Genomic DNA, 27993 nt, shown 5'->3' with positions numbered 1-27993 from the left:
AATCACCAAAACAAATTACTATAACAATTCAAATCATCCACCACACGACATACACAAGTGCAAAAGTAAGGCAATAATATAAGAATATAATGAATTTTCGTTTTCGTTTGGCTTGGGGTAAAGTGTGCATCGGATCTTTCAACAAATTAATCCTTGCATATATTGCACACTTTTCGAAAAAACTCCACCAATCTAAGTTCTCCATGTTGAACGGAAATAATTCTCGATCTTTTTCCTCCAAGGCTTTCCACAACGTTTCGCAATTAGTTGTTTCATATTTCCAAAAATTCACATTAAAGTACGCTAATTCGTCGCACATTCTGTGTACTTTTTGGTACATTTTGACGAATCTGAAAATGTTTAAGTGTGAAAAAGTTTGTACACAAAAACGCTCACCTTCGTTTTTTTCGAAGACACAAGCAAAGCAGATCCACTATATACGCTGGTACGAGATGAAGCCAGAACTGGAGGAACTTAAGATAGTACTTGTTTTTGGTAAAAATCAAGAGGCATGCATTGACGGCGTGTACACTGGGGTAGACTTTTGTTGATAGTTTCCCATACTCGTAGAGTTTACCTTTGGATTGTCACAAGTTTTGTGAAGCTGACTAATAAATGACACTTACTTTTCGTTAACAGATTTTTCTCAGAACCTGTGTAGTTGTAGATCGGTGGAGGGGAACTTTTCTCTGTTGCGTGGCACCCAGCCGCCAAAATAATATTTGCTGTGTAATCAGACGGTATCAGGTATATAGGTTTAGTGTCGGCTAGGTGGCAATGTATCAAACCTAGATACGTCCCTATAAGAAAAGCACTGATACCTTCAATTGCATCCAGCCAACCTGGTTCAGGTTCTTGGAAGGCGCCCATCACTGAAAACAATTCTCCTGTAACTTGAAAAAGTACAGTGATTTTTTTACTTACGAATCCCCGGCCTGACGATACAAATTGGCATATCTTGAGCTTCGGTTTTGATAACATTTTCGGCCACAGCTTTGGTGAATGTGTAGCTGTTGGGCCAAGAACCTAGAACTCTGCAAAAATTGAGTCAAACTTTGAAACACGTGTGGAATTTCTACTTACTCTGGAGTGATGTTTGTTACTGTTTCATCATCCACTGACTCCAGCATTTTCCAGAGCTCTGTGGCGGTCATTCCAGGCTCATAGAATTGTTCTTTTATTAAATCTTTTTGGTTACAGTTTGAGTAAGCTGTAGAAACGTGCACCATAGCCTAATGTAACAAAAAAGGAAATTAATGGAAATTACTTTGTGTAACGTTCCGGCCGTACCTTTAAGTCTGGAACTTCTTTAGCCAAATTGAGGAGATCCTGCACAGCACGAACATTAACATATCCAGCCAATCTTAAATGCTCGTTAAATTTTATAGTAGCTGCAATGTGAATAATACAAGTCGTTTCATTCACTAGAGTCTCTCTATCATCCTGTGATATTCCCAGTCCAGGTAAACCGCAGTCTCCTTTGATAGCAAAAATTTTCCCTTTGAATTCCGATTCATCCCGTCTCAAGTCCTACAAACATTTTTTTCTATTTAAAGAAAATTGCAAACTATTTGAGTGTTACAGCGCTGTCTAGGAGTGTCTCAAGTCTTTCCGCCACCGATTTTCCTTTGTGTTGTCTAATAAGAAGATAGATTTTCTTCGGATCACATGTGGTTAACAATTTCCGAAGAACGAGTTTTCCCAACAAGCCAGTACTCCCGGTTATAAAGACGGTTTGATTTTTGTAGAATTCCTGTACTTGGCTCAGAGTCATTTTTGTCGGTTTATTTTCTTTTCTTGAGTTAAACTTAACACTAAACACAAATGCGTACAAAAACACGATTGTCCATTGTGGCTGCATACATTATCATCTTATTAAGTTAGTTGTTATCTACAAAAATTGTTATTTATATGACGTATGTCTAGAGTTCTTAGATAAAACGGTGCTTAAAGCAGCATATATTACCCGTAATCAGAGGTGGTGACTGTAATAGCCGTGGCAAGAATAATAATAATAATTGAAAGTTACTAAGTGTAACAAACGATATATTGTAATATTTTTGTTGTGGTTTTTAGCTAACTTTGTCGTTAGAAAATCTACAAAATTTTTCGGCTTTTACACTGTTATGAAAGAAACCCATACGTGTCCCCGGTACGACGCCTATGGGTGTTAGTATGTGCGGCGATGATAAGTGACTCATCGTCGGTGACGGCGACCGGGCGGCGTTCACTAAAGAAAAGCCTGAAAGAGGAAGTCGCGATGCGTATTCCAGAAAGACCTCGATTGCGAAAAATCTAGAAGGGAAATATGAATTTAAATAGAGGCCACCTTCGGAACAAGTTAAGTTTAGTTAAATGAAGGAGTTAAACTTGAAGTTGATTCCGAAGAAATGCCTCCTCTTTCAAAAAGAAGTAGAATTTCTGGTACATACTATTTCGGTAAGCGGGATCAAGACTACGGGAACGAAGTTCAAGATCAAGAGATAAACACGAAGTCTGTAGTTTCCTGGGATTGTGCACTTACTACAGAAGGTTTGTCAACGGGTTTGCTGACATTGCTGCTCCTCTCACCGGCTGACGGATTTGAAGTCTCAGTTTAATTCGACTGAGAGAAAAGATTGAAGAACGCACTATGCTCAAGTCCTAGTTATATGTTTTTCTGTATAGTGACTTTTTTGTTGTGTTATTTGTTATAAGATTTATTTTTTACTTCAGAAGAAAAAAAAAATGAGGGAACGGGTGGGTGGGCGGGGCTAAGTTTATTTTTTCACTAGAGACTCTTATAGGCAAGCAACAGCCCCGCCCACCCTCACCCATTTTATTCCAGTTACTACTCTTAATATTGTTCAGTCTAATCGTTGCAAGTACTAGCCCCACCCACCCACCCTCTGTTTTCTTGAAGGTATGTGATTTGCCAAAATCAGTCGTATCTTAACAAGGACTAGCCCCGCCCACTCTCCTTTTTCTCATTCTAGCGACTAATTTTATGTCTGTATAAGATCCACGTTTCATTCAGAGCAGATAAAACTAATCACCGCAATGGAGACGGGTGGGTGGGCAGGGTTAGTTATATGTTCTTCTGTAAAGTGGGAAAGTAATGAATTCTAAGAGAGAACAGGGAAAAGAGAAAGTGGGGGTGCGGCATAGAAGGCAAGTTGAAGGGCACATAGAGAAGAATAGATAGGGAGAGCAAGGGACAAAAAGATAGAGTAAGTAGCACAAAGAAAGAAGTAATAAGAGAAGAAACAAAAAGAAGGGAAAAGAACCAGTGAAAGCGGAAAAGATGGCAACAGAAGGAGAAAGAGAGATAAAATTTAGAGAAAACAAGGCAGAAAGAGAAAATAATAGGGCGAAGAGAGGAGTAACAGGAGGAATTGGCAAATAGAGAGAAAGAAAGATGGAGAAAAACAGTGAAAAAAGAAAACTAAAGGAAAAATAACGAACAAACGCGGAAAAGACGATAGAAAGAGAGAAAGCTGAGATAATGTAAATAGAAAAGAGAGCAAAGAATGTGAAAGAGCTAGCCAGAAAATATAGAGAGGTGGGGCTATGGGAGAGACATTGACAAAACTGTACATAGAGAATGGTGAGAGGTATAGAATGAAAGGGGTAGAAAGGAACAGTAAGTAGGGACAAGAGAAGAGTAGAAGGAGGAGAAACAAAGAGAACGAAAAAACCAGGAAATGGGAATAGAAAGAAAAAATAAGAAGGGGGAAGTGAGGAGTAACAAGAAAATAACGAAGAACTGGCAAAGAGGGTGAAAAGGAGAATGGAAGAAAGCGGAAAGAAAGAGGACGGAAAACGGAAGTAACGGGAGTAAACACAGAGATTGGGCAGGAAGTGAAAAAGAACAGTGAATAAGAAAACAAAAGAGAAAAAAAAAACGGAAAAGAAGAGACAAAAGAGGGAGGTGAAGAAAAGAGAAAGCTGGGGGAGTATAGAGGGACAAATGAGGAAGGAAAGAGTGAGGGAAGAGGGGAAATAGTGGGGAGACAAATTGAGAGAACGCCACATATGCAAGCGTAACGACTTATATGAAGGCGCAAAAAGAAAGGGTTAAAGTAGGGAGAAGAGACGAGTAACAGGAGGAGAAACAAAGAGAAGGGAAAAAAACCTTAAAAGCGAGAAAAGATGGGAGGAAGATAGGGAAAGAGACGAGAAGAAGAGCGAGAGATGAAAGCTACAAAAGAAGGAACAGAAAGAGCAAATAAGAATGAGGCAGGAAGGACTAATAGGAGGAAACGCAAGAAGTATTGGCAAAGAGAGCGAAGGAATTAAAAAAAGGGGAAAACAGCAGTAGGTAACAGGGAAAAGCAGAACTGACACGAGAGAAGTGGATAAGAAAAGAGTGAAAAGAGAACAGACGAGAAAAGACGAAAATAGGGGATGAAAAGAGAGGAAGCCGGGGAAGAAGGAAAGAGGAGCAAAAGTGGGAAAGAAAGCCAGAAAATATAGAAAGAAAAAATTGAGACAACGGCACACAGCGAGGTATAGAGAGAAGGGATAGAAAGAGAGTAAATAAGGGGAAGAGAGAAGTAAAAAGAAGTATTGGCAAAGAGAGAGAATGAAAGAAAAGAACGAAAAATTAGAAAAAAAGAGACGAATCAGAAAAATGGGAAAAGAGGAATAACGGGGGAAAAGCACAACGGGCTCGAGAAAAGTGGACAAGAAAAGAGTGAAAAAAGAACAAAAAGAGAAAGAATAGAAAATCGTGATCCGAGAGCACAAAGACCCTACATTTTTGATCAACTTTTTCAAAATCTCAAAATTTCTAATCGTAACTTTTTTGTTGTACTATTATTTACTAAGTTTAACTTTTTTCTAAAATTTTTTATAGCCAAGCACCACCTTCACCCATTTCATTCCAGTTACTACTCTTAATATTGTTCAGTCTTATCGTTGCAAGTACTAGCCCCACCCACCCGCCCTCTTTGTTTTTTAGAGATATGTGACTTGCTAAAGTCAGTCTTATCCTAATTTTATTTCTGCATAAGATCCACTTTTCATTCAGAGCAGATAAACTTATATACCGAAATAGAGGCGGGTGGGTGGGCGGGGTTAGTTATTTGTTCTTCTGTATAGTGGGAGTGGTGACTTTTTTGTCGAATGTCAGTGAACGAGTTCTCATGTCTTTTACACCTGATTTAGACAGAACACTTGCCACAGACGCCAGATATTGACTTTCAGGTGTTTTATCACAACGTTTTCCAGACGGATCTGAAAGACCAGTTGCTTTTGCGTCCAGGTCGTTGACAAAAGCTGAACGTAGTTACAGTCAATTAGATAAAGAGGCGACAGCCATTTATTGGAGTTTCAAAAGATTTTTTCATTCTATTTATGGAAGGAAATTTATTCTAATTGTGGATAAAAATTTAAATCCTCAAAAACAACTTCCAGCTTTATCTGCAACCAGAATGTTAAGATATGCACAATTTTTATCCGGTTTCAATTATTCCATCGAATGTCGAAAATCCAGTGAACATGTAAATGTTGATTATTTCTCCAGAAGTCCATTGAAATTATCACCAAAAGAAGAAGAAAAAACTGATGATGAATTCGTGTTAAATACGATTTTAATTGATCAGATTAGTACAGAAACAGTCACGGCTCATGAAATTGAAAAATAATCAAGAACAGATCCAGAATTATGTAAAATGAAGAAAAAAATTCTAAATGGGACCAGAAGAGATCTAGAATATTTACAGGACATCGTGTGGTAATTCCAAAAACATTACAACACATTATTCTACAAGAACTTCATTCAACACACCTAGAAATGGTTAAAATGAAATATCTAGAAAGAAACTATTGCTAGTGGAAAGGCATCGATTCTGACATCGAAAATATGGTTAAAAGTTGTCAAGCTTGTTGAAAAGAATTGACAACGTGTACACATGGATTATGCAGTTCCATTTTCCAACCATCATTTTCTAATTCTTGTCGATGCCAAATCCAAATGGCCAGAAGTAATTATGGTTAAAAATTCTCCTACATCAGCAAGCACCATGTATCATTTACGAAAAATCTTTAGCCGGAATGGATTACCAGAAATATTAGTTAGTGACAATGCAACCATCTTCAAATCAAATGAATTTAGAGCATTTTGTGAACGGAATGGTATTAAACAACGGATGATTGCACCAGGATATCCAGCCACAAATGGTCAAGTAGAAAGATACTGTCAAACATTAACAACAAAATTTAAATGCATGATGAATGAACCCCGTTATCTTCTGGACAGACACCTTCTGAATTCTTTTTAGGAAGAAATGTACGAACCAAGTTAGATTTAATGAGACCAACTGAATCAACAAAAAAGAAAAACAAATCGAGTTTCGAGAAACATTTTCAAGTGGGCGATAGAGTTCAATCCAGAAATTATTCAAGACTGATACATATATTAATCAAGTTACAATGTTAAAAAACAAAAGACATTATTATTATTATGTTTATAATAATTTTCAATTATGACATTTCAATGAAATAAAGAATAATTAATATAATTAACACATGTAAAGATAACATAATAAATACAAACACCAATCGTATACCTTCCACCCCTCATTGGGAAACACGGTTAAATTATAAAATTAATAACATTAGAAAACAACTAGGTCAAATAACACAGTACCTTAGAGGAGTTAAAACACCACATATCATGACATGTATGCATTCGATACTAACCAACAATAATTTTCATCAAACTGACTACGATGAGTACAACACAACACTATCCCAAATTAAAGATACTCTATTACAAAAACTTTCCTTATATAGCAAACGACTTAAAAGATACAATCAGATCTCAGAAAAATTCATAACACTAAATTTTTAAACAACGAAAAACTATTCTATCAACATTTAACTAATTCAATTAAAAATCAATTATCCGGTGAACTTCCAAGTTCACAGGATGTAACAACACTTTGACTTTGGTCTCAAGAATTTGAATTTAACCAATCTGCCAAATGGATTCCTCATATATCCCATAAACTATTCACAGTTACACCAATGAATGATCATCAGATAACACTTGCCGAATTAATAAATACCATCAATAAGACACACAACTGGAAATCACCAGGACCTGACAAAATCCATGATTTTTGGATAAAAAAATTAAATTGTGTACATATTCATTTCCTACATCACTTAAATCAGTTCCTTCTTGACCCATCCTCCTTTCCAACATTCTAATGTCATGGTGTAACATACCTAAAACCTAAAGATAACGACACAAAAAATCCATCAAAATACAGACCTATCACATGTTTACCGACAATCTATAAAATATTAACCTCATGCATTACACAAAAAATCTATCAACACTGTTTTAACTCTGACATCATTAATGAAGAACAGAAAGGATGTATTAAAGGATCCTTTGGTTGCAAAGAGCAATTAATCATAGATTCCATCATCTGTGAACAAGCTAGAAAAGAAAACCGAAACATATATACTGCTTTCATTGATTATAAGAAAGCTTACGATTCTGTCCCTCATTCCTGGCTATGCAAAATTCTGGAATTATACAAAATTGATACTAAAATCTGCACTTTTCTCAAATTTTCCATTGAATTTTGGAAGACCACCCTCCAAATAACCTTAAATGAACAAACAATTCAGCCAGACCCAATAATGATCCGAAGAGGAATTTTTCAAGGCGATTCTCTTAGCCCGTTATGGTTCTGCTTAGCAATAAATCCCCTCTCCGATATCCTGAACAGCTGCAATTATGGGTTCAATATAAGAATTAACTAACAAAGAGAAAACAGAATAAGTCACTTGCTATATATGGATGACATAAAAATATATGCAAGTACACAAAATCAGTTAACAAACCTATTAAATCTGACTGAACAATTTTCCGGTGATATTGGTATGTCTTTTGGTATTGAGAAATGTAAGACCCAAGCAATCAGCAAAGGCGTCCAACATCAAGTACCACATATAACCCAGAATAACGAAATAATCGAAGCCCGAGAACGAAATGATACATACAAATATCTGGGTTTCTGTCAATCCTCCCACATCAATCATACCAAAACGAAAACACAGTTGAAAGATCAATACCTAGCGAGATTAAAATTAATATTGAAGACACAGTTAAATGGAAAAAAATTAATGAAAGCAGTGAATACATTCTGCGTTCCACTGCTAACATATTCTTTTGGAGTCATTAAATGGTCCAAAACTGATCTTGAAAATTTAAACATCGCAACAAGGAAAATCTTCACACAGTATAGAAGGCATCATCCAAAATCGTCGATTGAAAGATTCTCATTACCAAGACAGAATGGAGGAAGGGGTTTCCAGAACCTAGAAAACTTATATCAGAGACAAATCTCAGATTTGAAGAAGTATTTCCTGAAACGAGCGGAAAGAAATGAAATGTTTCGCACCATCACAAGAGCAGATTTGAACTACACACCCTTACATCTGTCGAACACCGAAGAAATCCACACCTCCCACACAATAGACAAAATAATAAGTGGGCTAAAACAAAAACAACTACATGGAAAATTCTACAAAGACTTAGAAGAAACTCATGTCAATAAGAAAATGTCATTGATTTGGTTAAAAAAATCAAGTTTGTATGCCGAAACAGAAGGATTTGTGTTTGCTATTCAAGACCAAGTAATCAATACCAAGAATTACAGAAAATACATCATCAAAGATCCGAACATAAGAAACGACTGCTGTCGCCTCTGCAAAGCAAAACCTGAAACGATCCAGCACATAATCTCTTCCTGTAGCATCCTAGCACAAACTGACTACAAAGCTAGACACGACAACGTCGCCAAAATCATCCACAAAGAATTAGCAACACTTATGAACTTAATCGAAGATACGACACCCTATTAGACTTACATTCCATCTCCGTTCCTTGAAAATAACAAATACAAATTATACTGAGATCGCACAATACTTACAGACGTAAACATTACAGCTAACAGACCAGACATCATACTTATCAAAAAACACACGAACGAAGCCATTCTCATTGACATTGCTGTTCCTAACACAAACAACATTATTCAAACATACCACACCAAGATTTCAAAATATCTACAATTATCGATAGAAATGAAATCCATGTTGAATCTTAAAAAAAATTCAATTCTACCCCTAGTTATCTCTAATGTAGGTGTAGTTCTAAATAGCTTAGTTGAGAATTTAAAATCTTTGCATTTGAATGATTCAATAATTATCAAAATTCAAAAAGCTGTTTTGTTAGGAACATGTCATATTGTTCGTAAGTTTCTTGAACAGTCTGATCATGTCAGTCAGATTAGATTAGCACCAGTAGGTCAGAGTAGTGTAGGTCACTTTCCAAGTGGTGCGCGGATAAATGGTCGGTAGTTACGCTAGACTTTTGGGGATGGGGTGAGATTAGAGAATAATAGCAGACTAATTTGTATGCTGTAATTCTAGAATCTCGAAAGTTGTTCTGTTAATTTAATCAATGCATATCATTACTTGGTCTTAGTACCCGTAATGATAGAAGTCTTGCCTGAATGCCGGTCATTTCCGGGTCAGTGGTGGGTCTTAATAATATAAAAAATATCTAAACTGTTAAGTACACAGGGACCATCAGAACTAGGGGGGGGGGCAGTGTTACGAAAGAAACCCATACGCCGACCCGGTACGACGGGTATGGGTTTTCTAGTATGTGCGGCGATGATGGGTGATTCCTCACCGGTGACGCGACCGGCAGGCGTTGTCTTAAAGGCAAGTCTGTAGCCGGTTACTGGAAGTCTCGATTGCGGAGTTCAGAAAAACCTAGAAGCGGCGTTCGCGATCCCTCCAGTTGCGTCGGAATTGTGAGCAGTCGTATAAATTCGTTCGAACTTAACATTATTATATAGTTATTATAATACACAAGTGGCAAGAACAAACGTATAATTTAATAAAATTTGCATAAATAAATAAATAATAAAAAAAAAACAGTTTGTACAATTCAAAATAAGCGCCACAGGACACACACCAGTACAAAAGCAATACAATAATAAAAGAATGCAATGAATTTTTGCTTTCGTTTGGCTTGAGGTAAAGTGTGCATCGGATCTTTCAAGAAATTAATCCTTGCATATATTACACATTTTCCGAAAAAATCCCACCACTCCAAGTTCTCCATGTTGAACGGAAACAACTCGCGATCTTTTTCCTCCAGGGCTTTCCACAACGTTTCGCAATTAGTCGTTTCATATTTCCAAAAATTCACATTAAAGTACCCTAGTGCGTCACACATTCTGTGTACTTTTTGGTACATTTTGACGAATCTGAAAATGTTTAGGTGTGAAAAAGTTTCTACACAAAAACGCTCACCTTCGGTTTTTTCCAAGAGACAAGCAAATCAGATCCACGATATACGCTGGTACGAGATGAAGCCAGAACTGGAGGAACTTAAGATAGTACTTGTTTTTGGTAAAAATCAAGAGGCATGCATTAACAGCGTGTACACTGGGGTAGAGTTTTGTTGATAGTTTCCCATACTCGTAGAGTTTACCTTTGGATTGTCACAAGTTTTGTGAAGCTGACTAATAAATGACACTTACTTTTCGTTAACAGATTTTTCTCAAAACCTGTGTAGTTGTAGATCGGAGGAGGGGAAGTTTTCTCTGTTGCGTAGCACGCAGCCGCCAAAATAATATTTGCTGTGTAATCAGATGGTATCAGGTATATAGGTTTAACATCGGCTAGGTGGCAATGTATCAAACCTAGATACGTCCCCATAAGAAAGGCAGTGATACCTTGAATTGCATCCAGCCAACCTGGTTCAGGTTCTTGGAAGGCGCCCATCACTGAAAACAATTCTCCTGTAACTTGAAAAACTAAAGTGATTTTTAACTTACGAATCGCCGGTCTGACGATACAAATTGGCATGTTTTGAGCTTCGGTTTTGACGACGTTTTCGGCTACAGCTTTAGTGAATGTGTAGCTGTTGGGCCAAGAACCTAGAACTCTGCAAAAATTGAGTCAAACTTTGAAATATGTGTGGAATTTCTACTTACTCTGGAGTGATGTTTGTTACTGTTTCATCATCCAGGCACCCCAGAATTTTCAAGAGCTTGGTGGCTGTCATCCCAGGCTCATAGAATTGTTCTTTTATTAAATCTTTTTGGTTACAGTTTGAGTAAGCTGTAGAAACGTGCACCATAGCCTAATTTAACAAAAAAAGAAATTAATGGAAATTGCTTGTGTAACGTTCCGGGCATACCTTTAAGTCACGAACTTGTTTAGCCAAATTAAGGAGATCCTGCACAGCGCGAACGTTAACATACGCAGCCAATCGTAAATGCTCGTTAAATTTTATAGTGGCTGCAATGTGAATAATGCAGGTCGTATCATTTATTAGAGTCTCTCTATCAAACTGTGATATTCCCAGTCCAGGTAAACCGCAGTCTCCTTTGATAACAAAAATTTTCCCTTTGAATTCCGATTGATCCCGTCTCAAGTCCTACAAACATTTTTTCTATTTAAAGAAAATTACAAACTATTTTAGTATTACAGCGCTCTCTAGGAGCATCTCAAGTCTTTCTTCCGGCGATTTTTCTTTGTGCTGTCTTATAAGGAGGTAGATTTTTTTTGGTTCACATGTCGTTAACAATTTCCGGAGAACAAGTTTTCCTAATAAGCCGGTGCTTCCGGTTATGAAGACCGTCTGGTTTTTGTAGAATTCCTGTATTTGGCTCGGAGTCATGGTTTAAAGTAGAACACGGTCGCTGGCTTCCTAACTGTTCAGTGTTTTTGGAGCACAGAGTGAAAGCTGATCTACTTCTACGGAAAAATTATATTTTATTAATGTGATGATAATTCTATCATTGTGTCTATGTAATATCTGAAGTTTAAATTACATTTTTTAGTTACTTGTGTTGTACTTATATTAAATTGTGAAACAAAATCGAGAAAATGAAAGTCAGAAAAATTGAAGTAACGAAAAATCAAAAAATCGAAAAATTAAATATTAAGAAACTGAAACATCGAAAAATAAAAAATTGTAGCATCCAAAAATTGCAAATCGGAAAACTGAATAAATTGAAAATGGAGTATGTTTTATTACGATTTCTAAAATTACGTCACGTACATTTAAAAATGGAAAATTCTGTGGATTTTTGAAAAAAAAATTTCCAATTTTTCGGCTTTTCGATTTGTCAATTTCTCGATTCTTCAAATTTTCGACTTCTCGATTTTTTCATTTTTCGATTTCTCAATTTTCCAATGTTTCAGTTTTCGATTTTTCAGTTTTTGACGTTTCTAAATTTTAGATTTCTTGATTTGTCAATTTTTTTTCGATTTTCAGTTATTTCGGAGTCTCGATTTTCAATTTTTTGATATTTTAGTGTTTAGTTTTTTCAATTTTTCCATTCATCAATTTCTCGATTAATCGATTTTTTGGTTTTTCGACTTTCCAATTTCTCGATTTTTTCACTTTTTTATTTCTCCGTTTTCCGATTTTTTATGTTTCAATTTCTAAATTTTTAAAACTTCGTTGTCACTAAATTTTCAATTTTTCGATTCCCCAATTTTTCGATTAATCAGTTGTTCAATTTTTCGATTTTTTAAATCTTCGATTTTTCGACTTCGGTTTCTCCGTTTTTCATTTTTCAATTTTTCGATGTTTCGGTTCGATATGTCATTTTTGGGATTTCTTAATATTCAATTCTTCAATTTTTCAATTTTATCTAAATCTCGCTTTTTTCGATTTATCAAGTTTTAAGGAAAAAAATGGAAACATTGAAAAATCGAACTTTTTAAAATTAAAGAAATCAAAAAATCGGATAATTGGAAATCAAAAATTGCAAAATTGAATAAACGAAAAATTATAAAATCGAAAGAGTCATTGAAATAATAAAGAAAATGAAAAAACGAAAAATTGTGAAATAAAATCGGGAAAATGAAAAATAAAAATTCAGAAACTGAAAAATCGAAAAATAAACAATTATAAAATCGAAAAATTGCAAATCGAAAAACTGAATAAATGGAAAATTGAAAATGGAGTATGTTTTATTACGATTTCTAAAATTACGTCACGTACATTTAAAAATGGAAAATTCTGTGGATTTGTGAAAAAAAAGTTCCAATTTTTCGGCTTTTCGATTTCTCAATTTTTCGATTTGTCAATTTCTCGATTCTTCAAATTTTCGACTTCTCGATTTTTTCATTTTTCGATTTCTCAATTTTCCAATGTTTCAGTTTTCGATTTTTCAGTTTTTGACGTTTCTAAATTCTAGATTTCTTGATTTGTCAATTTCTCGATTAATTGATATTTTGGTTTTTGAACTTTTCGATTCCCCAATATTTCGATTTTCACTTATTTCGGAGTCTCGATTTTCAATTTCTTGATATTTTAGTGTTTAGTTTTTTCATTCATCAATTTCTCGATTAATCGATTTTTTGGGTTTTCGACTTTCCAATTTCTCGATTTTTCACTTTTCTATTTCTCCGTTTTCCGATTTTTCATGTTTCAATTTCTAAATTTTTAAAACTTCGATGTCACTAAATTTTCAATTTTTCGATTCCCCAATTTTTCGATTAATCAGGTGTTCAATTTTTCGATTTTTTAAATCTTCGATTTTTCGACTTCGATTTCTCCGTTTTCCATTTTTCAATTTTTCGATGTTTCAGTTCGTTATTTCATTTTTGGGATTTTAATATTCAATTCTTCAATATTTCAATCTTATCTATATCTCGCTTTTTTCGATTTATCAAGTTTTAAGGAAAAAAATGGAAAAATTGAAAAATCGAACTTTTTAAAATTAAAGAAATCAAAAAACCGGATAATTGGAAATCCAAAAATTGCAAAATTGAATAAACGAAAAATTATAAAATCGAAAGAGTCATTGAAAAAAATAAAGAAAATGAAAAAACGAAAAATTGTGATATAAAATCGGGAAAATGAAAAATAAAAATTCAGAAACTGAAAAATCGAAAAATAAACAATTATAAAATCTAAAAATTGCAAATCTAAAAACTGAATAAATGGAAAATTGAAAATGGAGTATGTTTTATTACGATTTCTAAAATTACGTCACGTCCATTTAAAAATGGAAAATTCTGTGGATTTTTGAAAAAAAATTACAAATTTTTCGGCTTTTCGATTTCTCAATTGTTCGATTTGTCAATTTCTCGATTCTTCAAATTATCGACTTCTCGATTTTTTCATTTTTCGATTTCTCAATTTTCCAATGTTTCAGTTTTCGATTTTTCAGTTTTTGACGTTTCTAAATTTTAGATTTCTTGATTTGTCAATTTGTCGATTAATTGATATTTTGGTTTTTGAACTTTTCGATTCCCCAATTTTTCGATTTTCAGTTATTTCGGAGTCTCGATTATCAATTTTTTGATATTTTAGTGATTAGTTTTTTCAATTTTTCAATTTTTCCATTCATCAATTTCTCGATTAATCGATTTTTTGGTTTTTCGACTTTCCAATTTCTCGATTTTTCACTTTTCTATTTCTCCGTTTTCCGATTTTTCATGTTTCAATTTCTAAATTTTTAAAACTTCGATGTTACTAAATTTTCAATTTTTCGATTCCCCAATTTTTCGATTAATCAGTTGTTCAATCTTTCGATTTTTTAAATCTTCGATTTTTCGACTTCGATTTCTCCGTTTTCCATTTTTCAATTTTTCGATGTTTCAGTTCCATATTCCATTTTTGGGATTTCTTAATATTCAATTCTTCAATTTTTCAATTTTATCTATCTCTCGCTTTTTTCGATTTTTCAAGTTTTAAGGAAAAAAATGGAAAAATTGAAAATTCGAAGTTTTTAAAATTAAAGAAATCAAAAAATCGGATAATTGAGAATCCAAAAATTGCAAAATTGAATAAACGAAAAATTATAAAATCGAAAGAGTCATTGAAAAAAATAAAGAAAATCAAAAAACGAAAAATTGTGATATAAAATCGGGAAAATGAAAAATAAAAATTCAGAAACTGAAAAATCGAAAAATAAACAATTATAAAATCGAAAAATTGCAAATCGAAAAACTGAATAAAGGGAAAATTGAAAATGGAGTATGTTTTATTACGATTTCTAAAATTACGTCACGTACATTTAAAAATGGAAAATTCTGTGGATTTTTGAAAAAAAAAATTCAAATTTTTCGGCTTTTCGATTTCTCAATTGTTCGATTTGTCAATTTCTCGATTCTTCAAATTTTCGACTTCTCGATTTTTTCATTTTTCGATTTATCAATTTTCCAATGTTTCAGTTTTCGATTTTTCAGTTTTTGACGTTTCTAAATTTTAGATTTCTTGATTTGTCAATTTCTCGATTAATTGATATTTTGGTTTTTGAACTTTTCGATTCCCCAATTTTTCGATTTTGAGTTATATCGGAGTCTCGATTTTCAATTTTTTGATATTTTAGTGTTTAGTTTTTTCAATTTTTCAATTTTTTCATTCATCAATTTCTCGATTAATCGATTTTTTGGTTTTTCGACTTTCCAATTTCTCGATTTTTCACTTTTCTATTTCTCCGTTTTCCGATTTTTCATGTTTCAATTTCTAAATTTTTAAAACTTCGATGTTACTAAATTTTCAATTTTTCGATTCCCCAATTTTTCAATTAATCAGGTGTTCAATTTTTCGATTTTTTAAATCTTCGATTTTTCGACTTTGATTTCTCCGTTTTTCAATTTTTCAATTTTTCGATGTTTCAGTTCGATATTTCATTTTTGGGATTTTAATATTCAATTCTTCAATATTTCAATCTTATTTATATCTCGCTTTTTTCGATTTATCAAGTTTTAAGGAAAAAAATGGAAAAATTGAAAAATCGAACTTTTTAAAATTAAAGAAATCAAAAAATCGGACAATTGGAAATCCAAAAATTGCAAAATTGAATAAACGAAAAATTATAAAATCGGAAGGGTCATTGAAAAAAATAAAGAAAATGAAAAAACGATTTTTTCATTTTTAAATTGCTCGATTAATTGATTTTTTGGCTTTTCAACTTTTCGATTTTTCGTTTTTTCAGTTCATCGATTCTTCAATATTTCGGTTTTTAATTTTTCAGTTTCTCGATTTTCAATTTTTCGATTTCTCAATTTCTTGATTAATCAATTTTTTTGTTTTTTGACTTTTCGATTTCTCGATTTTTTCATTTTCCAATTTCTCAATTTTCCAGTGTTTCAGTTTTACGATTTTTAAAGTTTTTGATTTTTGTCAGTATTTAACGTTTCTAAATTTTAGATTTTTTGATTTTTCAATTTCTCGATTTTTTAGTTTTACGATGTTTCAAATTTTGATGATGCAAAGTTTTTTATTTTTCGATTTCTCAATATCTCGATTAATCAATTTTTTGGTTTTTCGACTTTTCGATTTCCCGATTTTTCAGTTCTTCAATACTAGAATTTTTCGAATTTTATATCTTCGATTTTTCGATTTTTTATATCTTCGACTTTTCGATTTCTCCATTTTTCAATTTTTTGATCTGAATAAACAAAAAATTATAAAATCGAAAGAGTCATTGAAAAAATAAAGAAAATGAGAAAACGAAAAATTGTTATATAAAATCCAGAAAATGAAGATCAGAACGTCGGAAAAATGACAAATAAAAATCAAGAACTTGAAAAATTGAGAAACTGAAAAATCGAAAAATTAAAAATTGTAATATCGAGAAATTGCAAAACGAAAAACTTTTATGTTTTATTGTTTTTTATTCTACTTATGTCCAAAAACATTCTTAAACAAAACAGTAATTATGAATAAAATTTGACCACTACCTTCAACGTAATCAATCACCGCATCTGCCGTCATCCACTAAACAATTCGTTTCCCTTTATACCAAACAAACACCACTAATAATTTAAATTCAAATTTACACGAACGTTTGGAAACATTTAAACTCGACTGATCTTGAACTCGACTTTGCTAGCTGACGCGTCTTTTACTGACCCGTTCTTCAACTAATTTAACAGTTTTGTTACGTTGTTTGTTTTTCCGTTCTAGCTTTTACGTCAGCTTCGTTCGACAGGGCAACGATCTATGTTAGTGTTCCGTAGTTACCTCGTGATAACCCAAAATTAAGTTTTTTTGTCTCAAGATTGAAAAGCGTGACCTATGATTTTTCATATAATTTGCAAAAATAAATACTTAATACTGCAGCACACCCAAAAGCCACCAACCAAATTAATTTAATAAATCAAGTTAAACATCACAGACCACAACATATACAAAAGTGCAAAAACAATACAATAATACAAAAATATGATCAATTTTCGTTTTCGTTTGGCTTGAGGTAACGTATCCATTGGATCTTTCAGGAAATAAACCCTTGCATATATTATACAATTTGCCAAAAAAGTCTTCCACTCCAAGTTCTCCATGTTGAACGGAAACAACTCACGATCTTTTTCTTTCAAGCCTTTCCACATAATTTCGCAATTAGTCGTGTCAAATTTCCACTTATTCACATTGAAGAACCCTATCACGTCACACGTTCTGTGTAATTTTTGATACATTTTAACAAATCTGCAAACAATTTTTTTGTAAAGAAAAGGAAAGTTTGTACAGAGGAAACTACCTTTGTTCTTTTCCGAGACACGAACAAATCAGGTCCACGAAAAACGCCGGCACTAGATGAAGCCAGAACTGGCAGAACTTAAGATAGTACGTGTTTGTGGTAAAGACCAAGAAGCACAGATTAACCATGTGCAAGCTGGGGTACAGTTCGCAACATAATTTCCCATATTCGTAGAGTTTACCTATGGAATAGTAAAAGTTTTATGAAGCAGAATAATAAACCACACTAACTTTTCCTTAAGAGATTTTTCTCAGAACCGGTGTAGTTGTAGATCGCTGGAGGGGAATTTTTGTCTGTTGAATAGCACGCTGCCGCCAAAATAATATTTACTGTGTAATCAGCTGGTATCAAATATATAGGGTCAGTATCTGATAGGTTGCAGTGTATCAAACCGAGGTACGTGCCTAAGAAAAAGGCAGTGTTACCCTGAATTGCGTCCAGCCAACCTGGTGCAGGTTCTTCGGATGCGCCCATCACTGAAAGAATTCTTTGATAACGTGTTTCTAGATTTATTTATTAACTTACGAATAGCCGGTCTGACGATACAAATTGGTAGATCTTGAGCTTCGGTTTTGACAACATTTTCGGCCACGGCTTTGGTGAATGTGTAGCTGTTGGGCCAGGAACCTAAAAGTCTGGAAAAATTGGGTCAATATTGTAACTTAGTGGCTTCTAAAGTACTTACTCTGAAGTTCTATTTGTTATTGTCTCATCATCCACTGAATCCAGCATTGTCAAGAGCTCTGTGGCTGTCATTCCAGGCTCATAGAATTGTTCTATTATTAAGTGTTTTTGGTTACAGTTTGAATAAGCTGTGGAAACGTGCACCATAGCCTAATGTAACAAAAAATTAATTAAATCAAATCAATTTATGAAAGTGTTATAAAATTATGCAAAAATCATCGACTACATTTTAATACCAGAAAATGTATAATATATACCGAAATACCTTTAAATCACGAACTTGTTTGGCCAAATTAAGGAGATCTTGAACAGCGCGAACATTAACATATGCAGCCATTCGTAAATGCTCGTTAAATTTTATAGTAGCTGCAATATGAATAATACAAGTCGTTTCATTCACTAAAATATCTCTATCATCCTGTGATATTCCCAGTCCCGGTAAACCGCAGTCTCCTTTGATCACAAAAATTTTCCCTTTGAATTCCGATTTATCCCGTCCCAAATCCTACAAACATTTTTTCTAATTAAAGAAAATTACAAAATATTTCAGTGTTACCGCCTTGTCTAGGAGTATCTCCAGTCGTTCCTCTACCGATTTTCCTTTGTGTTGTCTTATAAGAAGATAGATTTTCTTCGGATCACATGTGGTTAACAATTTCCGAAGAACGAGTTTCCCCAACAAGCCGGTGCTTCCGGTTATAAAGACCGTCTGGTTTTTGTAAAATTCCTGTATTTGGCTCAAAGTCATCTTGAAGCACCACTTCTCACTTTACAAAAATTTTCCAACATTCAAATTCAAAAGCGCGGACGTTTCACTTCACAGCCAGGAAATCTGAAACCGACTGATTCTAAAAATTCATTTTTCGACTAAAATCATCTTATTTCTAACCAGTTTTTTGGTGAATGTTTCAATTTTTGCAAGTTTTTGTCGGCCTAAGTTCTGGGTCAGACTTTATTCGGTGAGGCAGTGGTCTATTTTGGTGTCCCCGTTGCGTTTTTTGGCATTAGAAATTGTCCAAAATTTTACGCTTCTGTAAAATTAATTACCGTTTTTTTCAAAATTTAGTATCTTCGTGGCATTCTTAAAAATGAACGGATGCAGAGTTGAAGATATATTTAGAGCAGGCGGTGAAAATAGAATGGTTTATGTCTTTTTTACAGTGTGAAAAAATTGGTCTAAAGAGTAAATTTTCGGGAAAAGGAATTAGGTCGTCTTGAATATTGATTTATAATCAATAAAATAACGAAAAGTTTACTCACGTATGCCGTGTAAGCGGTAACACTTGTTGAGATTGTACACGTGAGAGTCAAACAATACCGATGGTCGCCCAGACTTTTTTATTGCTTCGGCTTCCGCTTATTATATAAAACATTGGATTTTATTTTAATTTTTGATGGAGTAATTCACAATTTTCAAAGCATTCGGTTTTTGCAGATTCCATTTAAACTGCAAAATCTTGTTTCATAATTTTGATTTTTTTTCAAAAAATCTGGACGTTTCGTGTGTAAAAGTGTGGATTTTCTGAAGTGCACATTCTGTGTGCTTAATCGTAATAATAATAATAATAATAAATTTTCTTGAGGTATTTAACCCAATTACAGAAAACATAAAAGAACAAGTGTTTACAATATAAAAAGGGACAACGAGAACGACGGGAATTACTAACTACTAATCTTTCACCTTAGTAACGAACTAAAACTTTTCTGAAATCCTAGCTTTGTCCATATTGCTTTCGTTTATAGAAAATCTTTTTATTTGGTTCATTTGAAGGCCTACTTCAAAAATATTCGGTCTCAAATTCGAATTTTTCAAAAATTCTAAAATCCGTAATTTTCGAAATTGGTCAAAAATTTCATATTGGAAAACGGAGCTTTTGAAAAAGTTGACTAAAAATCCATACTCGGTCTTAAATTCGATTTTTTAAAATTCTAAAAATTTGCGCATTTCATTTGGCGATTCTTTCAAAGTCATACGATTTTTTAAAGAATTGAAGCGAAAATTACTTCTGGAGTTCGAAAACTACAAACAAATCCGTTCAGGTATTTTTCGAAAATCGTCAAAAGACGGTTCAGAATTTCAGGGGAGCATTGAAAAATCGGCATTTTGGAAAAGTTGACTAAAAATCAACGAAAAATTCTGGTTATACAACGCTATGTACTGATTCAAAAAATATAGCATATTTGTAGTTCCGGACCAAGATTTTCGAAATATTCGGTCTCAAAATCGAATTTTTCTGGACTTCTAAAAATTATCGGTGTTTCATTTGGCCATTCTGGAAAAATGATACGAATTTTTGTACGACTGAAACCGAAAAGCGCTTCTAGAGGTCGGAATCCACAACAAATTCCGGTGTGTGATGGTCAAAAAATGACCAAAATTTCATATTGAAAAATCGAAATTTTGGAAAAGTTGACTAAAAATCCATGAAAAATTCTGGGATATAGATTTTGACGTACTGATTATTATTAAACCAAAAATTTCGAGGTACTCGGTCTTAAATTCGATTTTTTTAAATTCTAAAAATTTGCGTATTTCATTTGGCGATGCTTTAAAAGTCGTACGATTTTTTAAAGAACTGAAGCCAAAGTTACTTCTAGAGTTGGGAAACTACAAACAAATCCGTTCAGATATTTTTCGAAAATCGTCAAAAGACGATTCAAAAAGAGTTGTTTTGATAGTAAGATATTACCAAGTTAAAGGTCAGCTATCTGTCAACCCGACTGCATTTAAGATAGTAATGATGCGGCTTATCTTTTATTAAAAAAAAAAAAACATTAACAACAATAATATTAATAACATGTATAATAAATAATAAATCAACACTATAACACACATACACAAAAAAGTAAGTAAAACAAAATTATCAAATCATTCATATCAGACACCACAGAACAAATACGAGTACAAAAGCAATACAACAATACAAGAATAGTATCAATTTTTGTTTTCGTTTGGCTTGAGGTAAAGTGTCCATCGGATCCTTCAGCAAATGGGTCCTCCCGTATATTGTGCAACTTCTAAGATAACTCTTCCACTGAAACTCCTCCATGTCGAACGGAAACAACTCCCGATCTTTTTCTTTCACCGCTTTCCACATAATCTCGCAGTTACTCGTTTCATATTTCCACAAATTCACGTTGAAAAACCCAACTAGGTCACAAATCCTGTGTAACTTTTGATACATTTTAACAAACCTGAAAATGCTTAGTGTAAAGAAGTTTGTACACGAAAATACGCACCTTCGTTGTTTCCCTAGACACAAACAAATCAGATCCACGATATACGCCGGTACGAGATGAACCCAGAACTGGAGGAACTTGAAATAGTACCTGTTTTCAGTGAAGATCATGAAGTACAAATTAACAGCGTGCACGCTGGGATACAACTGGGTGAATAATTTCGCGTAATAGTGGAGCCTGCCTTTGAATTATCAAAAGTTGAAAGATGAAGCTCAAAATTAAACGAAACTTACCTCCTGTCATTAAATTGTTGTTACAACCTATGTAGTTATAGATGGATGTGGGCGAGCTTTTGGAAGCTGAGTACCACGCTGCTGTCAAAATAATATTTGCTGCGTAATCTGATGGTATCAAGGAGGTAGTACCAGGGTGCGCTAGGTTGCAATGTATCAAACCTAAATACGCGCCTATAAAAAAGGCGGTGTTACCCTGAATTGCATCCAGCCAACCTGGTTCGGGTTCTTGGCATGTGCCCATCACTGAAAACAATGAATGTAACTTCTTTCTTGTTTTATTTGTTTAATCAAAAACTTACAAATACCCGGTCTAACTACAGAAATTGGCAAATTTTGAGCTTCGGTTTTGATCACATTTTCGGCCACAGCTTTCGTGAATGTGTAACTATTGGGCCAAGAACCGAGAAGTCTGGAAAAATTGCGTCAAATTTTGAAATACGTGTGGTACTGATTTTTTTTGTGGATTTTGTACTCACTCTGGAGTGGTGTTCGTTATCGTTTCATCATCCGCTGACTCCAGCATTTTCCAGAGCTCTGTGGCGGTCATTCCAGGCTCATAGAATTGTTCTTTTATTAAATCTTTTTGGTTACAGTTTGAGTAAGCTGTGGAAACGTGCACCATAGCCTAATTAAAAAAAAATTAAATAACTGTATAAGTATTATAAACGCATGAATTGCTGACCAGTGGCGGCTCCTCAGAGGAGGCAGGGGAGGCTGAGCCTCCTCTATTTTTTGGAGCTGAGCTTCCTCTATTTTTTTTCGATGAAAGAATTTATATTTTTTTAGACATTTGGTTTTTTTCAGAATATTTTGTTTGATTTCATTTACTTTCATCATATATCAGGTTAAAATGTCGAAAAAATTTATATTTGCGCCCTCACAATCATAATTCACACCACTCCGCGTTTGACTTCAGCGGCAGAGGCTTGCTAGCCGCTAGCCTCCGCCGAGAATGCATCTTGCTATTGAGACCGTAGACCTTGACGCATCGTCAGTCTGTATTGCATTGGCTAAAACGTTGATCGGACTGCCGCTCCAAGCCGCTAGCCTCCGGCTAGTTCATCTCTTTTCAGATCAAGTCGTACAGATAACTTTATCTCTTTCTTATTAGTTGGCGCAATCGGGTGTAAGTAGGAAAAACATTGAGGTGGTTTCGCGAGCTCCCTGTTCAGTGGTGGTGGTGTTTAGGCTTTACGTAGGTAAGGGTACAAAAGGGGAGGCCAACACCATCACTCCCATTAATGGTACTGACAGTTACAATTAGAAACAAAACAGAGCATTTCATGAAAATAATTATAATAAAACTAAATAGTTAACGGCTTCGGTTTTAAGAAACAAATTATACTGTTGGAATTGTGTATTATTTATAAGTGATAAATCTTCCGTTTGAGGTAAAACAGGCTATAATAATTTACAAAATTTGTCACGAGCTATAGAAAGGCACGAAAAATCACAGGAACACATATTTTCTTCGATTAAATTAGAAATGCTTGGTAAGCAAAACATTGCCAATAATTTAGATTAAGACTAATCGATGCAATATAATTTATCTGTCAACGCAAGAGTGTTCTTTTCGTGGGCATGACGAAAAAAAAAATTCAGATAATAAAAGATATAAAAAGTAGTGCTTTTCAAATTTGAGCCTCCTCTGAAGAAAACTTCACGAGCCGCCACTGTTGCTGACTTCATTTCAATATCAGAAAGTGAGTAAAATTTTCCATGCATACCTTCAGGTCACGAACTTGTTTTGCCAGATGAAGGAGATCCTGCACAGCGCGAACGTTGACGTAGGCAGCCAGTCGTAAATGCTCGTTAAATTTTACAACAGCTGCAATGTGTATAATACAAGTGGTTTCATTCACTAGAGTCTCTCTATCAACGTGCGATATTCCCAATCCAGGTAAACCGCAGTCTCCCTCGATAACAAAAATTTTCCCTTTGAATTCCGATTTATCCCGTCTCAAGTCCTGCAAACATTTTTTCTATTTAAAGAAAATTACAAACTATTTCAGTCTTACAGCGCTCTCTAAGAGTGTCTCGAGTCTTTCCTCCACCGATTTTCCTTTGTGTTGTCTTATAAGAAGGTAGATTTTTCTCGGTTCACATGTGGTTAACAATTTCCGGAGAACAAGTTTTCCTAACAAGCCGGTGCTTCCGGTTATGAAGACTGTCTGGTTTTTGTAAAATTCCTGTATTTGACTCATGTTTATGGCTTTAAGTCTGTTCAGTGTTTTAGGGGTGCAAAGTTTCTTGCATGTTTCTGGGACTAACCTTAAAAAAACGGTTACATTGCGAGCGCAGTTCAGGTTTGATTAAAAAAATTAGACCAAATTTATGGAATTTTCAGGAAGATGGGGTGAACCATTCTCGATTTGATCACTAAAATACACCACTTACCACTTTCACAAAAATTTTGACACAATCCCTCTGAACAATTTAAATTCAAGTGCACACGTACGCTTCGTTTTACAGCAAAAAAATTTCAGGTTGAACGGACTTAAAAATTAACTTTTTTTGCAAACGCGTCATTCATCTTCGCACTTCTGCAGGCAAATGTTGTTTTGCCGTTCGCAGAAGGTCACACTTGAGCTGGGGGGGCGATGGTCTCTTTTACCGTTTCCGTTGTGTTTTCAGATAGTTTTCTCATTAGAAATTCCCAAAATTTTCCGCTTCTTCACATTTGGTAGGTGTGGCGGAAATAATTACTGTAAGACGTCGATGCGTATAGTAAAAATGTATTGAAAGATTCTAAATCATGAGCGGGACATTTTTGGAGTCTTATTTTTTCTCATAAACCCGAAATGTAGTTGTCAAAGAGCGTCTGAATTGTTTCAGTTTTCAGGTATAAATCAGTCGAAATGAAATAAAATTGATTAAAAATGCACTTTTAAAAATCTAAGCGTGGTAGCTGTAGATTTGGGTTCCAATATGACACAAACAGTGGAAAATTTTCCTTTCAGTGACTGCTTTTCTTGAACGACCTCAATTTATCCAACAATCGGATAGAAATATTAAATCCACGCGCAATGATAAATATGTTAGGACTAAACCATGTGTTACCGAATAAACCTATAGCCCCGGTGTGAAGTTGCGCCAGATTTATTTTGTACATAATCGCTGTGTATATTATAATTGATATGAAATTAAATCCTAAGCACCCCAGAAACCAAGATCACCTATAATCGCTGTGTAATCAGTCGTGTAAATTTGAGTTATTAAGAAATAAATTGTTGAGTTTAACCCACACCGAATCTTGTCGGACGAAATATGATCTCAACGGATTGCATTGCCACTTTGCTACTTCATTTATTAGATCAGAATTATTAGACGCAATTTTTTAATCAAGCAAACAAATGTTTTAATTTTGTCAGCGTATAGATCTCCTTTCATTATTTCGCTAGGTGAATCTGATTCAGAATCTGAATTTGAAAATGACGGTGATGATTAGAGAGCGGATTTATAAGCACAAAAAAATTAAGAATAAGCGCTTAAATATGCACAACATTTTCAATAAAAAAGTTTTATTTTAAGCAAAAAACATTAAAAACAATCATATTACAAACCAAAGAACACTACTTAGAACTTTGGATAAAATATTATTACAATAATCCTAGACTTTATATTTTACACACGTATTTCAGTTTTCTTTAAAACAATTTATGATTGTAATATGTTCCAAGTTGTCCACTGTAAAATTTTTTCGCGGATCATTTAAAATGTGTTTAAAATTGGAGAATGTGCGTTCAACATCCACACTCGTTGTTGGCGCAAATTTAAATTTTGCAACTAATGTTGAATCTAACTCCAAATTTTCCACCTTCTGGCCTTGTAAAACACGAGCAACGTCGGAAAGAATACCGAAACCTGTATTTTTATTTAACACTTCGTCAAGTTTTTGAGATACTCTAGTACCAATATCACCCCTTACTGCGTTTGCTTGTTGTTTAAATTCTTTCACTAAGTTTATAGCATCTACCAACAACATGTTGGGTTTTTCTAACTTTTCTATTACCTCACATACGAATTGATAATTGTTTCGTAGAAAAGTTAGATCTTGTCGCAAATCTTTGTTTTCCAAAATATTTATGCAATCTTTAATCGATTGAGAAGAATCTTCGCTAAATTCCGTAACAACTTCCTCAAATTCTTTGATATATTTGTCATAATAAAATGTGGCCTGTAACCATGTTCCCCACTTCGTTATAATCGGCTCTGGGGGCAATGGTATGTTTGGAAATTTTTCCTTAAAATGTTGCACTCTTAGTGGGGCTTTAACAAAAATCTTTTTACCATTTGCCACTAATTTATTAACAGTTTCAAACTGCAAACGTATTCCTTCAGCCACTGTTTATACCGTGGGCAATGCAAGTAGAGTGAATTAAATTGGGGTACAATATTTTTAGATTATTCCTTGGTTTCAACATATAACGAGCTACATCCGAGATCATCAATAAAATTTTATTGGCAAAAATAGTGACGTAAGACTGTCATTTACAAATCTGGTAACCGTATTGCCATTTGTTGTATCTAACATTTTCAAACTTACTACATACCCTCGACTAGGGAAATTTTCATTTAAGATTCCAACAATTAAACTTGCCACGTATCTTCCACAACTATCGGTTGTTTCATCGACAGCGAACCATAAATAATTATCTCCAATGCGATGTTTAATTTCGTTGTAAACTTGCTGAAACACTGGGCCTACATAATTTTTTCGGAGAGTACTTTCAACCGGAATATGTCGATTGCAGTGTTTCTAAAGGAATTCTTGAAGAGGGCCTTTCTCCAATTTTTTTAAAGGTATATTGGACTGGATCATCATTTTACATATATCCAAATTAAACTGAAACTGCTCATCTTTTGTGGAAGTAGATCCAACAGATTCATGTATGGTCTGCTGTTTAATTTTAGAAATTTCAAACATTTTCTTCCTTTCTACATGAAGAGTCGTTCTGACATGTTGCGTCACGTTATATTTTTTATTACTTTGAATCTAAAACAACGTACATATACAGGATTAACAAAGGAAAATAGATAAAAAAAAATAGTGGGCTTACGGTTTTCACACAAGCTCTGCAGAATATTTTGTTGTTTTCTAATTTTAATTCTGGAAAATCCCTTATCCACTCATCCGGCGTCGATTTTACTTTCGGCGTTCTTTTAAAATATTAGTAATATTACCAAAAAGAACTCAACATGTAACAAGAGAGAACCACGTATAACACTGTACTACGACAGATGCGATAGACTGATGGTTGTGAAATAAACGGTTCATTTACTTAAAAGTTTCCATTAGAAAAATTTTAAGGTAGGTAGTTCGGTACAATAATCCTTTTTTCTAGAAAATCTTGTACGGTCTTGCCGCAAACTGCCGAAAAAGAACATCTGGTTAAAAGCTTTAATTCATTATCAACGGAAGTAAGGATTTAAAGTCATAAAATCTATGGAGTATTTTTCCAATCCTATAATAAAATTTTATTACCCAAACGACCGGAACCTATTCACAGAAAGGGTCTTGAGTAAGTGTACTTCAATGGTCAAGTCCAGGTAAAATGCATACGATACGATACGCCTAACTAACAAGTATTTGTCATCCCGACAAGGCCGGCATTTGAACAAAATATGCCTTAAAACTCATATTTGTCGAAAAAAGCATTAAATAAGCATATAAGTTTTAATATGCATAAAATTGAAATAAAAGCAAATAAGCATAAAAAAAAAAATTATCAAAGGACTCCAAATTGTATCATAGTTACAGAGATAAAAAAGTTTTGAAGTGCTTACATTTTTCACAAAAAGCATTAAACCTAGAAATCCGCTCTCTAGCTGATGATACAGATTTTCATAGCGAAATAATGGAAATGGAGTGAATTGTAACTTGTCGTAAGTTTAACAAAATAAGTATAATTTTAGTTAGATCATCCACGTTGTTACTTTGCACCAAATTTTAAGCATTTTCATTTTTTTTGTAACTCTTCATGGACCTGGAGAAGGCGACTAGTAACGTTCTTATTAATAAGCGTTTGGAAGTACTTAGTAAAAGCAAGTAAAGAGCACTTACGCAAGCATAAGTTTTCGGAAGAGAACTTCGTCTGCCTTGTGGTATCTTGTTCGGCTCTCCGGGTGAAGAACCAAAGGAGGCCATAGATTACGTCGATTCCAGAGATGGGATTTGGTATGGTTCTATAATCTCCGAAGAAAAACCAGACTGGGACGGTCCATATAGTGTCGTGACGAGAATCAACGATGTCGTTTACAGAATTCGAAGATGAAAATGAAGATTGGTCATTTAAACC

At 34.1% G+C, this 27993-nt stretch overlaps 5 protein-coding genes across 7 annotated transcripts in view; 1 reads left to right on the top strand and 4 right to left on the bottom strand.

Annotated features, from left to right (window-relative positions):
- The window catches only part of LOC135129375 (uncharacterized), a 194230-nt gene that overhangs the window by 76105 nt on the left and 90132 nt on the right, over nucleotides 1-27993 (top strand). The gene's annotated exons all lie outside the window — the stretch shown is intronic.
- Nucleotides 29-9859, bottom strand: LOC135129737 (fatty acyl-CoA reductase wat-like). The gene is made up of 10 exons (XM_064056982.1): nucleotides 9784-9859; nucleotides 9638-9738; nucleotides 2144-2295; nucleotides 1583-1814; nucleotides 1291-1530; nucleotides 1084-1232; nucleotides 925-1034; nucleotides 627-872; nucleotides 397-577; nucleotides 29-350 (listed from the first exon to the last, which is right to left on the bottom strand). The coding sequence occupies exons 1-10, from the start codon at nucleotides 9857-9859 to the stop codon at nucleotides 29-31; spliced, it is 1809 nt and encodes a 602-aa protein (XP_063913052.1).
- Nucleotides 7442-16929, bottom strand: LOC135129563 (fatty acyl-CoA reductase wat-like). The gene is made up of 8 exons (XM_064056750.1): nucleotides 16735-16929; nucleotides 11513-11781; nucleotides 11222-11461; nucleotides 11016-11164; nucleotides 10857-10966; nucleotides 10560-10805; nucleotides 10330-10510; nucleotides 7442-10283 (listed from the first exon to the last, which is right to left on the bottom strand). Exons 2-8 carry the CDS (start codon nucleotides 11702-11704, stop codon nucleotides 9962-9964), a joined length of 1440 nt encoding a protein of 479 aa, XP_063912820.1. The 5' UTR covers nucleotides 11705-11781; nucleotides 16735-16929; the 3' UTR covers nucleotides 7442-9961.
- LOC135129736 (fatty acyl-CoA reductase wat-like) lies at nucleotides 17146-18966 on the bottom strand. Its single transcript, XM_064056981.1, has 7 exons — nucleotides 18775-18966; nucleotides 18484-18723; nucleotides 18220-18368; nucleotides 18060-18169; nucleotides 17765-18010; nucleotides 17535-17715; nucleotides 17146-17482 (listed from the first exon to the last, which is right to left on the bottom strand). Exons 1-7 carry the CDS (start codon nucleotides 18964-18966, stop codon nucleotides 17146-17148), a joined length of 1455 nt encoding a protein of 484 aa, XP_063913051.1.
- LOC135129457 (fatty acyl-CoA reductase wat-like) lies at nucleotides 21007-27795 on the bottom strand. Of its 3 annotated transcripts, none has more exons than XM_064056610.1 (8): nucleotides 27759-27795; nucleotides 23713-23960; nucleotides 23422-23661; nucleotides 22171-22319; nucleotides 21994-22103; nucleotides 21692-21937; nucleotides 21459-21639; nucleotides 21007-21413 (listed from the first exon to the last, which is right to left on the bottom strand). In XM_064056610.1, the coding sequence occupies exons 2-8, from the start codon at nucleotides 23896-23898 to the stop codon at nucleotides 21092-21094; spliced, it is 1434 nt and encodes a 477-aa protein (XP_063912680.1). In that variant the 5' UTR covers nucleotides 23899-23960; nucleotides 27759-27795; the 3' UTR covers nucleotides 21007-21091. The 3 variants fall into 3 exon arrangements, with proteins under 3 accessions (XP_063912680.1, XP_063912678.1, XP_063912679.1); XM_064056608.1 differs by lacking the exon at nucleotides 27759-27795 and adding an exon at nucleotides 24092-24261 and having other exon boundaries at nucleotides 23713-23965; XM_064056609.1 differs by lacking the exon at nucleotides 27759-27795 and adding an exon at nucleotides 24092-24261.

The sequence above is a fragment of the Zophobas morio genome, unplaced genomic scaffold (genome assembly GCF_036711695.1).
Source record: "Zophobas morio isolate AGI-343-1 ecotype UQ-CSIRO unplaced genomic scaffold, CSIRO_AGI_Zmor_V1 ptg000016l, whole genome shotgun sequence".
Taxonomy (NCBI): domain Eukaryota; kingdom Metazoa; phylum Arthropoda; class Insecta; order Coleoptera; family Tenebrionidae; genus Zophobas; species Zophobas morio.
This window is presented reverse-complemented; position numbering and strand designations above follow the sequence as displayed.